Source organism: Sminthopsis crassicaudata, chromosome 2, assembly GCF_048593235.1.
Source record: "Sminthopsis crassicaudata isolate SCR6 chromosome 2, ASM4859323v1, whole genome shotgun sequence".
Classification (NCBI taxonomy): domain Eukaryota; kingdom Metazoa; phylum Chordata; class Mammalia; order Dasyuromorphia; family Dasyuridae; genus Sminthopsis; species Sminthopsis crassicaudata.
Genome location: NC_133618.1, coordinates 456,226,976 through 456,242,333, shown reverse-complemented (window position 1 = coordinate 456,242,333; position 15,358 = coordinate 456,226,976). Strand labels below are relative to the sequence as shown.

General features: G+C 33.7%; 1 protein-coding gene across 1 annotated transcript in view; it reads right to left on the bottom strand.

Moving 5' to 3' along the window:
- PAPPA (pappalysin 1) overlaps positions 1-15,358 on the bottom strand; it is a 263,111-nt gene that overhangs the window by 175,151 nt on the left and 72,602 nt on the right. Inside the window, exon 5 of the mRNA XM_074292900.1 lies at positions 5,343-5,535. Coding sequence (XP_074149001.1) covers positions 5,343-5,535 — 193 coding nt within the window. The remainder of the gene's footprint in view (positions 1-5,342; positions 5,536-15,358) is intronic.

Here is a 15,358-nt window from a genome sequence, read left to right as displayed (position 1 = left end):
TGTCAAATAGTCCCAAGCACAAAAAGAGTTTTTGGAAGAGTCTTAAAAGTACTTTAAAAATCAAATAAGAGATGTGAGGAAAATTAGAAAAAAAACAAAAACAATCCAAAACAAAAACCAAATTAAAAAAAAACAAACAAGAAAATTATAAAAGTTAAGTCAACCAACTGAAAATATAGAATCAAAAACTTAAGAAGAAAATAATATTTTGAGGATTAGAATTGGGTAAGGGGAAGCTAATGATATCATATGACACCAAGAAATCATTAAATAAAATAAAAAGGAATGAAAAAAATGAAGAGAAAATGAAATATCTCAATAGGAAATAAAATAATCTGGAGTACAAGTTGAGAAGAAACAATATAAGAATAGATCATTTGAAAAGTATGATTAAAACAAAAGAATCTTATACAATATTATATGAAATTATCTAGGAAAATTGACCTGAAGTTCTAGAACAAGTAGGCAAATCAGAAAAAACAAACAAACAAACAAACAAACAAACAAACAAAAAACACCAATTACCATCTGCAAAAGATCCCCAGAGGAAAAGTTACAAGGCTATCATAACTAAGTATAAAAATTCCCAGATTAAGGAGAAAATATTGGAAGTAACCACGGGAAAAAAATAAATATTATGTAGCTATCATACGGATTACACAAAACACAGAAACTACTACGTTGAAGGTGTTGGAATACTTATTCTGCAGAGCAAAAGGATAACTTACCCAGAAAAGGATAATTATCTCATATAATAAAACAAAAAAGAAAAAAAAAAGATACAAAAGAAGCTAATGGTAGGGAAAACAGGTAGTATTGGAACCTTATTTTCATTTGGAATGGATTGAAGACAGCACAAGAGATAGATAAGTAGATAGATAGACAAACAGACAGATAGATAAAGATCAATGTAAAGATCTGTAGAAGGGTACAAAAGCTATTAAATTCAGAAAGAAATAAGAGGGCAAGGAGATAAGACAAAAGTATAGCAGAGAAGTGAGGAGAAGGATAGGGAGGAAAAATGAGAAAGAGGAAAATATATAATATATTTCTCTAGCTTCATGCTAGATTGTCCTGTAGAAACTGAAGGGTAAGCAAATGGTGTCACAAAGAGCAGAGGGCCTGCATTTAACTTATCTACATGAATATGAGAACCTTGTCTGGTTAAGGGGGAAAATCAATTTATTAATACTAGACTTCTTCCTCTTAAGGACAGAGCCACAGATTTTAGGTTAGAATTAGAAGGGGACTTCAGAGGTTGGCTGGTTCTATCCCCTCCCTATATGAACCACAGTAGAATTCCAGTTTTGATGCAGCCCAAGCACATGAAGCTCGAGCCACATGAATGGATTCATGATGACAAAGAGATTAGAAAGTTGCTGGGACAGAATCAGGAACCAAATTGATTTTATCATGAGGTTGGCACAGGGCTATGTTCCCTCTCTGGTATTTTTTTTTTCTTTTTTGTTTTTTCTCCTTTCGTTACACAGAGTTATTCTTCACATGCTGAATTTCTTGAAACAATTTGTATTTTCTAGTGGTAATGACATCTTACACAAGTGTTTATCCTTATTTCTCAGTTTACCAACTGTTTCACGTTAGGTATTTTGGTCCTTGTGGCAACCTCTGAGTTGTATATTATAAATTATAGTACATATATAATAAAATATAATTAATAATATTTATTATAAATTTATAAGAATACAATGGATAATTATAACAGTATATTAATTATATATATGTGTTTTATATATATATATAAAACACATATATATTATTTTTCCCATATTGCAAATGAAGAAACTAAAGCCTAGAGTTTTAATGATTTCCATGAAATATCAAACTTCTATGTCTTCTGACTACTACTCCAGAATCTTTTTTACTCTGTGTCTCTGACTCTCTGTGTCTGGTTATCTCTGTTTCTTGTCTCCTCCATCTCTGTCTCTCTCTGTCTTTCTCCTTTTCACTTCCACAGTTCAAGGATAAAAAACCCAAAGAAGGGAAGTAAGTTGTGCATTGTCACAGAATTAGCAGTAGAACCCAAACTTGAAGTAGAATCCATCATTTGACATAGCTTTTTTTCTAATATCCATCCCTTGCAACTATCCAGTTAGTTGAAACAAATTAAAAACTCTGAAACATAGACACATATGTATACACACACACAGAAGACTATAACCTCCTTAGAGTTAAAATTGTTTTCTTCTTTGTACATACATCCCTAACCTTGAGCAGGATCCCCAGAATACAGAAGATGTATAATGATAACTCATTTATTGATTGATATATTAGACATTTCCTTGAAAGAATGGCCATCAAAATTAGATGTGGAAGGTATCATAGACACCATCTGCTCCAATAATTTTCTTACTTTGTAGTTTAGTAAACTGAAGCTCTAAGAAGACACATGACTTACTCAAGTAACTTAGTCAGGATCTAATTCCAGGTTTTCTGATTCCAAATCTAATATTCTTTCTTATTGGTCATAATTCTTTAATGAGTCCTGTGTGTACAGATGCAAAATATATGGGTATCTGTGCATTTTTAGAAAAATATATTCTTGTGTTAAATAGTAACAGGTGATAAAGATAACTAGAGAGAAAGATTGATTATTGGTTGATGAATGGATATTCCTTGTGCAACAAAATTTTCATAGAACTAAACATTTCTGGAACACTTGGAAAGGAACAAGAAGAGATTTTGTTCTGTAAATGGTACAGTTCATTCTTTGGACATGCATTTCTAATTGTTTTCAATACTTTATTCACCTTATGGACAGGCTTTCTCTAAATACTGAATTGAGTCTACAGAGTTGTTAACCCTCATTAGACATGTTTCTAAAATGTCAGTATTAATTTAGCATGTGATAATTCCATTTTGGAACTTTAGGCCAAATAGAATAGCTATTGTATGTTTTTAAGTGCCAACTGACTATGGGTTATTAAAAACATATTGATTAAGGCTCAAGAAACTATGTAATAGAAACATATCTTATTACATAACAATTAACCCTTCAATATGTTTTTTAAGTAGTCAGATGGCATTTATTTAATGTACAATAACTGCCTTATGAAATACAAATTAAACACATACATGGGCCATTTCATTTACAAAAATTCTATTTATAGAAAGAAAATAGGCCAAAAGTTTGATCATTCATGTAGCCAGAGGGGGGGAAAAATCTCAAAACTGCTGGAAAGATAGTTTCTGAAGTATTCCCTAAATAGAACTTTCAGCAAAGCAACTGATAACAGCTCTTCAAAAAAATGGGGAATCAAGTTATTTTTCAGGCACCACCACCACAGACAAAATGATTGAGTCTGTGAGCTGGGCCAGCTCTGAATTCAGGGAACATCACAACACTCACGTCTCATGGTTAGCTAGTTTCCACTGATGTTAACCCTCAAGACTTTACTGGCCATTCAACTCTCCTATGAAGTCTTTCAATAAAATCCTATTAAGATATCTAAGAGTTAGAAAACTGTAGAGAACCTAGGTGGTGCAGTAGATAGCACAGTAGCCCGGAAATTAGGAAGACCTGAATTCAAATCTATCCTCAGACATTACTTAACATTTTATAGCTGTATGACCCTGGGCAAGTCACTTAACCCCAAATGTCTCAGGGAAAAAAATAAAAAAGAGTTAGAAAATCACAGACTCCATCTAGTCAAATGGACTTCAGAGGTCATATAGTCCAATAGTTAGTCAAAAAGAAATTATCCCTTTGGACTTCATGCTAACTTAGAAAACCACAAATTAACATTATCTATGTTGTATTGCATTTATATTTATTTTGTTAATCATTTACCAAGCACTGGGGAATTGTATAGTCCATTGAGAGAAGCTGACCTGAGCTTGACATGTTGATGCAGTCCAACCTTTAGATGACCAGCAATCCCCTCTAAACTACCACCACCAACTAGTCTTCAAGTTTCCAGTTAAAGACCACCAGAAAAGACCACCAAAAGCAGCCCATTCTATATTCAGACAATCCTAAATGTTATGAAATGTTTTCCTAAAATCAAGCTAAAATCTGTTTTTCTATAACTTCAACCTTTTGCTCCTAGTTCTTCCCTATAGCACTAAATACAACATATTTAATCCGCCATCTATATGAGAGACCTCCAAATGGACAACTATCAGTTTTCCCCTAAATCTTCTCTTATTCAGAATACATTTTAAAAATTTCATCATATAGGTTGTCATATTGCAAAGTCTCTTGTCCTTTTACCATTCTGGTTACCTTTATTCAGACTTATTCTAACTTGCAACCTCATGAAAATGTTACATACAGAGTTGAATACCATTCTCTCTATGACTGAACAAGGAAGAGGACAGAGAAATTACTGTCACTCTCATTCTGGACACTTTCTTGCAATGTGGCTTAAGATTATATTACTTCTTTCTGGTTGTCCATTTCACATGGTTGAGAAACTCATATCAATCTTGGAGTCTATTAAAAACTCAAGATATTTTTCACTCAAACTACTATCATACTTCTCTCATCCTGTAGTTCCATATTTAAAATCTAGATATGGGACTTTATATTATTTGATCAGTAATATTCAAATTCATACCATGGTTTCAGCATTGGAATGAGGCAACATGTAATAATGTACTGGATTAAGAAACAAGAGGCTTTATTCTCCTGACATATGACCTTGGGTATGTTATTACTCCTCTCTGATTCTCATTTTCCTCATCAGCCAAAAAAAAAAAAAAATCTTCCTCCTATGTCATGGAAAAGATAGTAGATTCTCTTAGACTTCAGTTTAGTACTAACTGATTCATCCTACTAATTTAAAAGAATTGGTTTCATATTGTATAGCTTTTATGTTAAAATCAGTCTCACTAATTAGGTTTAGGAGATTCATTATCAGATTGGCTGCAGAGCAAAAAAGAAATGTGTGCACTTACAACAGGATTTGTTGTATATGTGCATGAGGACAATGTCCACATCAACAACAGAAAAAAAAATCACAGACTTACTGAAGTGCATAAAATAGACATTAAAAAATTGAAAGTAACTATTTCATAGGAGCATTGTGAGGGAGGGAAGGAAACATTGTATATGTAAGCACTTCACAACCACAAAATCTTATGTATACATAAGTAGCTATTATTTTGTCGACTGAAATTTTTAGTTATGTCAAATACTGGCACTAAAGTTCTAGTAAGCAGGTAATTCTGCCCCCATCCCCACAGTGATTCCAAGGTTTGGGAATTTGCTTTTATTCTAGAAAGTGTAAGAATTCTTGCTTTAGAAATCCTAAATTTTTTTCTTTCCCTCTTCCCTCTAAGAAAGAAAAAGGAAGGGTTAGTACTTTATAGCCTTTGCTCACCTTTCAAAGAAGTGGCCATCAATGGGTGGAAACCACTCCAGGGTAATTGAGGTGGGTGTCCGATCTACAATCTGGGGAGTCAGGGCTATGGGAGCAGGCTTTTTGGCAGGCTGCCAGCTCTGGTAGACAAGATCCAAGTAGCAGTGCATTCTCGCCACTTGATTGGGCGTGAAGGAGTCAGTGCAGTCATCTTCTACAAACCAGAAAAAAAAAAAAAAAAAGAGAGAGAGAGATAAGAATGGGAGGTAGAAGGAGGAGAGGAGAGAATTATGACATCAGCTGGCGGGGGAGCATGCATGCCCGAATTCTTGCCAATGCCAAGGTTGGCTTCTTCCAGCACTCTGGAGTTAATGGTGTGTGAACAAATTAGTATAGTCATCACTTCTACAGACAGGTGAAAGGAAACAGAAGGAGGGGGTGGGGTGGAAATCATACTGAAAAGTACATCCAGGGAATGCCAGAGAACTGACTGGAAATTATGGCAAGGTGGGCAGTAAAAACAGCAGTATGGTACAATAGATAAAGCTGTGGATTAGGAGTGAGAAGAATGAATTCTCTTTTGGGCTTTCATTGAGTAAAGTTGATTTAGTAGTTACCCTTTCTGGACTTGAGAGTTTCCATTTAGGTTAGGAGTGGGGGTTGCCTAGATGATTTCTAAGGTTTAAACTAATTCTACCTATCTATATTCTGAAGGTTTTTTCTAGATCCATATTTCATGTTCTAGTCTTAGTTTTTAAGGTCCATTTTACATTTCCATCACATTCACTCTAGCTAATCTTAATTGTATCACCATTTCCCATCAAATCAATTTATTTTATTATTCTGCATTCATTGGGCATTTAGATTTCCTATATTGTAGATTTACTTTTGTTTTGCAATTCAAAATGATACTTTAAAAAAAATTTTCATTCTTAGGTCCTTTTGTGCCTTAATTAGAGAATCATAGATTTAAAGAAAAGACATTTTCAGATACTACCTAATCAAATCCACTGGTCTGTTTTATGAAAAAAAAAAAAAAAAAAAAAAAAAAGAGGCCCAGAAATGAACTGATTTGATTTGGTTAAAGTCAAGTAATAATACAAGTATAATCCTAGAGATGGGATTTGAAGATAGATCATCATAAGTTTTTCTTTCTCTAAATTGAAGTTTTAAGTTCCAATCTGATCTCCAAATCCATTCCTGGTAGTATAACCAATGTATATTATGCAAAGACAATTATAGTACCAAGGGATTTAGGATAGAATGAAGTTAAAGAAGATTTATATTCTGTAGAAAGTAACCTTGTTTTGGTGAGGAGTTGAAGTAGATGACTTCTAAAGTCTCTTGCCATCTCAAGGCTCTATGATTTCCATGGTGCTCATAAGATATAAGCTGTATTCCTAAAGTATTTGAAAACTAGGAGTCTGAAAAGTTCCACTAATTTTTCATACACAACAATATTCTGTTAGATTTATGTACTATAATTTGCTCATCCATCTCCTAATTGATATGCACCCAATTGGTTTCCAATTCTTTTGCTACAACCAAAAATGCTATTGTGTACATATAAGTCCTTTCCCTCTGTCTTCAACCTGTTTGGAGTAGATGACTAACAGTGGTATCACTAAGTCAAAGATCATGTACAGCTTGAATAACTTTAACAAAATACTAAATTTTGTTTTCCAGAATAGTTCCATCAATTCCTAGGTCCACCAAAATTGCCTTAAGTGTGACTATTTTGAGATAAATCCAACAATTGTCAAATTTACTTTTTTGGAGGAACTTTCCCAATCTATGAGCATAGGATGGAATTTCAGTGTTGTTTTAATTTGTACATAGTTTATGACTAAAAATTTGGCAGCTACATTAATTTTTACCAGTTGCTAGTTGACTAGAACAGGAAAACCCCCAACAAAGAAACAAATAACAACAATAAATTCACTGCATCACTTTACACATTGATTTGTTAATCTTGTCCTATGCAATAAGTAGCGGTATATGGAAACTTGGAGATTTAATACAGCTCATACTTAAAACAGCAATTATAACATCCCCAGCAAGATATATAGTCTTTGCTTGAAGGTCTCTATGGAAGAGTAATCTACAACTTCCTAAGGCAGCCCATCTTAACTTTTGTATAACTCTAATTGTTAAGCAATTTTCCCTTATAACAAACTTAAGTCCATCTCATTACATCTTCTATCCATTGCTCCTATTGCTCCTACTTTTGCTTTTGGAATAAAGGAAAATGAATTTAATCCTCCCGAGTAGAGGTCTTTTTAAAACTTAGAAAACTAATAATCTACATATCTCAATTAAATTTTATGTACAGGAAATTTTATGTACAGGAACCTTTAGTTTCTTCCTTATATAGAATGATTCTGAAGCTATTTTTAAATTTTGTTGTGATTAGCTTTTCCTATGTCCCTTCTCAAATGTGACTCTCTCAACTGAAAACACAATGCTCCATCTGTGGTCTAACTAGAGCAGAGGGCAATAGGACTATCTCTCAACATGCTATTTTTCTAAATGGAGGCTAAGGTTATAGTTATATAAGCTTAATTAATTGACTGACATTGCAGATTTGTTGACTAATTTTGAGCTGAAGGGTCTACTAAGAGTGCCAGTGTTTTTTAGATGAACTTCTGCCTAGCCACATCTGCCCATTTTGTACTTGTGAAAATAATTTTTGGAACCTGTGTCAGACTTTCTCCTTATCCCTATTAAATTTCTTCTTCTTGGTTCAATGTTTTAAACTGTCAAGATTCTTGATGCTTTGAGTTTATTATCCTACACTATTCTTCACTCCCAAACCCTGGCTTAGCATCATCTGCAAATTTGGAAAGCAAGCTCTTTGTATTTATATTCAAATCACTGATAAAAATCAGTGGAACAAAGTTGGATACGTGAGACACTCCAGAAAAGACCCCCAACAAAAATGAAGTACAAAATGAAATACAAATAGTGACTCTTTTTGTTCAGTCATTCAACTAATACAAAATCCACTTGATTGTATTGTCATCTAGCTCACATCTCAAAATCTTTTATATCGAGTACTTTGCTAAAATGTAAGTAATCTTTTTCTATAGAATACTTTGGTATAACATTCTAGAAAATTTGACAGAAAAAGAAATGTTATTATGACATGATCTATTCTTGAGAGAAGTGTTTCCCTTTAAATAACTCACTAACAATCCCTTAAGTAATATATACAAACTTTTTGCTTGGAATTAGAGTGAAACTCAATGACTTCTAGTTTGTCTTTCTATCTCTGTGTCTCTGTCTTTCTCTCTCCCTCCATCTGTTTTTCTTTGACTCTGCCTTTCTCTCTATTTCAGTCTCTCCCCTCTCTCTTTCCATTCCTCTGTCTTCTCTCTGCTGTTTCTTTTTCCAGTTCGCCCTCTCTTTGTCTATCTCTCTGCCTCTCTTTCTCCTCCCTCTTTCCTCCTCTTCTCTCTGTCTTTCTCTCTTGCTGCTTCTTTCAAACTACCCTCTCTATCTTTCTATATTTTTCTTTGTCTCTGCTCTTTCTCTCTTTTCTTATTGTTTCTCTCCATCCTCCATCTTTGTCTCTCCTTCCTTTCCCCTTTTCTCTCCATCTCTGTCTTTCATTTTTCTCACATGTCTCTTTCTATCTCTGCATAGCAGTCTGTCTCTACAGTTTCTCTCTTTTACTGTCATCCCCCCTTATTTTGCCTCCCTGTACTCCCCCCTCTTTTCTCTGTCTATGCTTCTGTCTTTCCTTCTCTCTCTTCCTCCTTCTCTGCTTCCCCTCTTTTCTGTCTTTCTGCATATCTTTGTCTTCCAAGTTTGTCTCTCTTTCCCTGTTTTTTTTTTTTTTCCTGTCTTTATTTCTCTCTATGTCTTTCTCTTTTTTTCTGTCTTCCCTCCCCATTTTCTGGATAATTTCAACATTTGAACTTTTTCAGTTTTATGTCACCTTCCCCACTCTTCATGATACTCCAGGGATCACTAATGGTAACAAAAAAGTAACAGATTATGAGACTGAGACAGAGGGATGACATAACTAATGTGTAACGGTCCTTCTGGCTTTAAAACTATTATCCTGTGAATAATCTGAATATCTCCTTGGCTAGTTAATGACAAAGAACTTTTTTTTTTTTTTTCTCTAGCCAGGATTCTGGATGCCTTCTAAGACCCAGAAATAAACTCTGGGCAATAAAGATTAGTCTTTATCCTTCCCACTTGCATCAAAATTGCTTAACTCCAGGAATGGTGTGAAGAAGTTGTTTTGGCTTAAGTTGGAACAAATAAGGCTTCACAGAGTTTCCTAGTCAGAGCTACTGCAGCTAGGATTGTGTGTGTGTGTGTGTGTGTGTGTTTTTTTTGGGGGGGCAACTTGTGGGGGTAGAGGGAGCAGTTTCAAAGCAATTCTTAAAATAAACTTGCTGTCATTGATGTCATAGTATTAACTTGCTTTATCAAACAAACAGAAAATAAGGTTAGCAGGTGCAGGGAGTTTGGGAATAGCAGCCTTGCACTCAACTCTGTGGTGGGAGTAAAAGGATTAAAGAAGCTGATTCTTCATTCTTCAGTTAGTAGTGATGATCAAGCCTTCTAACATTTTATAAAATCCATAAATATTCCTGAAGAAAGCCAGAAAATGTGCATATATGACTTATTATATGCACTGTGATAAAACCTTTACATTTATTATCTCATTTGATTCTCACAACAACACTGTCAGGCAGTTATTATTATATACACTTTACAGATGAGGAAATTCAGGCAGAGTTAGTGATTTGCTCAGAGTCTCACATTTCATGTATCTTAGATTTGAACTCAGGTTTCCCTGACTCCAGGCCTAACACTCTAGGCATTGTTATCACTTTGCTGCCAAAAACCAAGGAAGGACCACTGAAGGAATGGCAGAAAAGCAATATACCCCTGAGTTTGTAAAATCTTCAAAAATAAATTTGTACTTCTCTTTACTACACAGCTCTTTTCATAAGCCTCAGATTCCCCTCCTGAGGTGGGATTTGGAGCCTTTTTGAGAGACAAGTGAGCTCAGCATTTCAAGATAGGGTTTTGATTTCATATCTGCTACTATTTTGATGATCTTCAGCAAATCACTTAATGCCTCTAGGTCTGTTTCCTCATTTGTAAAATGAGGGAATTGGATTAGATACTCTGCAAAGTCCCTAGCTAATTCTTTAGTCTAAGAACTCTATCCAAACCCTTCAAACAACCTAAGTTAGCAACAACTGATGGGGAGACCTGTTCTCCCCCATTTCTGTATCCTTGGCTCAGCATCATGCATTCCCCCTTAAAGCCAAGTATCTGGTTCACATCTTATTACTAAGAAAAAATTTAGATTCTACAACTCAAATAAGAATTCAAGAGCAAATCAATTATATCATCAACAAAAATCTATAACTGCTTACTTTGTGTATGGTATTTCCCTCTACATATATGTTAGAATAGATTGACACAGAGAGGAAAATGTTCACATGAAACAGAACATGGGAAGCTCTTTGAAAGCAAAGTAGCCTATGGAAGGGATGCTGAATGTAAGTCCTACTCCTGGTTTGGGTCTTTACTTTGATCCAAAGTAAACTTTGAGAAAGTAGCTTAACCTTTCTATCTCAGTTTCAGAAGATCTAGACATATAAGGGGAAAAAGAAAAGAGGATATATGTTTATATAGTACCTGCTATCTGATGGGTGCTGTGTTAAATTTTTTTTACAAATATCTCATTTGACCTTCATAACAACCCTGGAAAGTAGATGCTGTTATTTTCCTCTTTTTAAAGTTAAGGAAATTGAGGCAGACATTTAAGAGTATTGTTCAGGATCAGCAGCTAGTAAGAATGTGAGATTGGATTTGTATTCATTTTTTTTTTCCTGATTCCAGACTCAGAGTTTTAGCCCTCATGCTAAATTGCCTCTAAAGGATCTTAGAGGCCATCAAGTTCAGCTCACTCATATTATAGATGAGGAAAAGGAGGCCCCAAAAGATTAGGTGATTTGCATAGGACTACACAATTAATATGTATCTACTGCATGATTTAAATTTAGATCATCTTGACTAAAGTGTCTGATTTGGATGACCTATAAATTTTCTTCCAGTTCTTGGTCTTGTAATTCCTATGTCTGAAATGGGATATAAAGATAAGTTAACTTGTTCTTCTTTTTGGAAAAAAGAATAAAAAAAAATGATCTCTGAACTCGAGGAACTAGATTTAGGAATATGTACAGTTTCTTGTTTTATTTTGTTTTAAGAAGGAATGAGAATCAAAAGAAAGAAGATGGTATAGGAAAGAGTAATGGGTGAAATGAAGAGTGTGAAGGAAATTTTTGAAGTTATAGGAGAAATATACAGAAGCTAATAGACCCTAAAACTCAAACTGATCTAATCAGCACTTTAAGCTCTATAGGCAGAGAAGTAAAAGACCAAAATAACTCATACAGATAGAAAGTAGCAGAAGAAGCCTTCAAATCCAGGTTTTCTGACAACAAATTGTATACTGAGAACACTCAGAGAGAAAAAAAGCAAAGGTAAGAGAGAGAAGAGAGTTCTGGAACAACCTATAAAAACTTAAAGCTTACACCCAGAGAGAGAACTATGGGAAATGAGTGTGGATCACAATGTAGCATTTCTACTCTTTCTGTTGTTTGCTTGCATTTTTGTTTTCCCTCTCAGGTTTTTATTACTTTCTTTATAGATCCAATTTTTTTTTGTATAGCAAGATAATTATATAAATATATATACATATATTGTATTTAACATATACTTTAACATATTTAACATGTATTGGACTACCTGCCAGCTAGGGGGGGAGTGAGGGAAAGGAGAGGAAAAGTTAGAACAGAAGGTTTTGCAAGGGTCAGTGTTGAAAAATTACCCATGCATATGTTTTGTAAATAAAAAGCTATAATAATTAAAAAAAAAACTTAAAACTTGAAATAAACTAAGTCTTGTAAAAACCCTAAGGAAATAAAATAATTTTTTCCTCTATTCAGATCAGAATAACAAGAAAGGGATAGGTCTGATGTTAAAGAAAGATGGTACAATGCTAGGAGATGACAAAGAGAACACAAAATTATTTAAATCCTATTTTTCTTATACTATTTCTAGGGAATGAATGAATGAATGAATGAAAATAAGGACTCCCTTAAGCAATGGAGACATAAATGAAAAAAAATGAGACTGGATCTTCCCTTCAAGGAGCTTACATTCTAATAGAAGAAGGCAAAATAGAAGAAAGTTTTTACTGACTAAGATTTGGAAATGGCTACTGATTTAGAAAGTCAGTCAATGGGATACTGAATGGAGCCACTTCAGGGGAGAGAGGAATAGTTCGACACACTCTTTCTGAGAGCAATGACAACAATCATGTGATTATGGTTCAAGGGGCCAGAAAAAGATGAGAGGCCTATGGTAAGCCCTAAAGATGCTAAGACTACTAATAAAAACCCATTAATAGACCCATTTCAACTCCCATTTACAATCTTAAGATGAACACAAATTTTTATATAACTTTGGGAAATGAATCAGCAGGATGATAAAAGAATAGAATATAGAATGTGGGGGACAGTGTTCTAAATGAATAAAGATGTTAAAATAGGGGGAAATAGCTCCTCTCTCTGCCCAATCTCTCTTTATTCTAATTCTATAAATTAAATACGAGGCAGCACACAAGCAAGACAGTGATAAGAAGACAGGCATTGGGACTCCTACTGGTGATAAGAATATGAGCTAGACAGTATGAGACAACGAGAAATCTCAAAGACGATAATGTCTCATACTTATCCAATACTTTATGGGAAGGCAACCTTTTAATAAAATGGCCTCATTAACCTTTTCATTCTTGGAAAATGCAGAAGGATCATGGCCTATTTGGGGTTATCTGTGCTAATTGAAGAGCTCAATGCTAATGGTTAATAAAATAATTAAAAACCTAAAATTAATTAACTTAAAATAATTTATATCAAAATTTGTAATACATTTCTGAATTCTTTTTAACAGATTTTTTTCTTCAAACTGCGCTTTCCTCTAATTAATAGAGGTAGAAGGAATCACAGAAAATAGACTGAAAAGAACATAGAATGTTATATAGGATGTTACTTTGTTGGTGGAATTGTGAATGGATCCAACCATTCTGGAGAGCAATTTGGAACTATGTCCAAAGAGTTATCAAACTGTACATACCCTTTGATCCAGCAGTGTTTCTATTGGCCTTTTATATCCCAAAGAGAGCTTTAAGGAATTAAAGGGACCCACATGGGCGAAAATGTTTGTGGTAGCCCTTTTTGTAGTGGCAAGAAAATGGAAACTGAGAAGAAACCATCAGATAGAGAATGGTTGAATAAATTATGGCATATGAATTTATGGAATATTATTGTTCTGTAAGAAACAATCAGCAGGATGAATTCAGAAAAGCCTGGAGAGTTACATGAATTGAGGCTAAGTGAAATGAGTGGAATCAGAAGAACATTGTACATGACAATAACAAGATTATAAGATGATCAGTTCTGATGGACATCGCTCTTTTTAACAATGAGATGATTAAGACCAGTTCCAATGATTTTGTGATGAAAAGAACTATCCACCCCCAGAGAGAGGACTGTGGGAAATGAATGTGGTTCACAAAATAGTATTTTCACTCTTTGTTGTTGTTTGCTTGCATTTTATTTTATTTCTAATTTTTTTTCCTGTTTGATTTGATTTTTCTTGTGCAGAAAAATATTGTATAAACATGTATGCATATATTGGATTTAATATATATTTTTACTATGTTTAACATAAAAAAATGAATATAGGGAATTAGAACTAAAAGATATCTTAGAAAGATAATCCAGTTTAATTTTTCCCTTTATCTGTGGGCAAATTGAGATTCAAATGGGTAAGTAGCTTTAGGTTCACATAATTAGTTAAGGAAAAGTTTGTAACTTAGAACTCCTGTTACTAACTCCCAGGCCAGTAGTCTCTTTTCAGTCTTTTCTTCTCTTGGGCACACAAAAATTAAAGTCAGCATGCTCTTTATCAAACAGAAGCCAGTCTAGGAATCAGCTCATTGTAAATGATAATTAAATGAAAATTCAAACCTAAATAACATGTATCAGGTAAGCATTGGCTTTCTCAACAAATCCCAACATATTGGGCTAGGTGGGGTAAGAAGGGAGATGTAAAAAGGAATATTTTCTAAAACTTGAGTGAGATTATTTTATGAAAAAATTTAAAAGATCAATGTGGGACCATAAATAAAAACCTTTGGATCTTCATTATGTGTAAGATTTGTATGGACAGGATATAGGATTATTCAAAAAGGCATTAGGACACAAACAGGAATGGCTATTTGTAGAAGCTGGGGCATCCCTCAAAGTGTCATTGTGCTCTGTATCTCTCTTATGAGATTCATAATCTTAATTCCCTTCCTAGGTTGCAAGCAACAAAGCAACATATATTTATTTTACTTTTTTTTTAATTAAAAAAATAAGCACAAGATAATTTTAAAATATATATCAGTTTTTTTTGATAGTTTCTTGAAAGATGTTGTCTAGACCTTTTTTTTTAATTATTTTTTTTAATCATTATTTCCAGGTAATCCAATATTCTTAAATTATCTTTCCTGGATCTACTTTTTTTCTGGGTAAATTGCTTTTCCATTGAAAACATTCACATTTTCTTCTTCCCCCCCCCAATTTTAAAAGTTTTTGTTTAATCATATCTTGATGTCTCAGAGAATCATTAATTTCTACCTGTTCAGTTCTGTTTTATAAAGAATTTATTTTTCAATGAGCTTTTTGTACTCCCTTTTTCATTTAATGAATTCTATTTTGGGGGGAATTATTTTCCTAGGTATATATTTATATATATTTTCCCATACTATTTACTCTTTTCCCATGATTCTCTGACATTACTTTTATTTCTTTTTTTCAATTTTTCTTCTATTTCTCTAATTTGCTTTTTAAAGAAGGATAAAAACCTTAAAAAAAGATTTAAGGTCTCCCAGAAATTCTTTTTGGGCTTGAAACCTAATTACATTTTTCTTTGAGGCTTTACATGTAGCCATT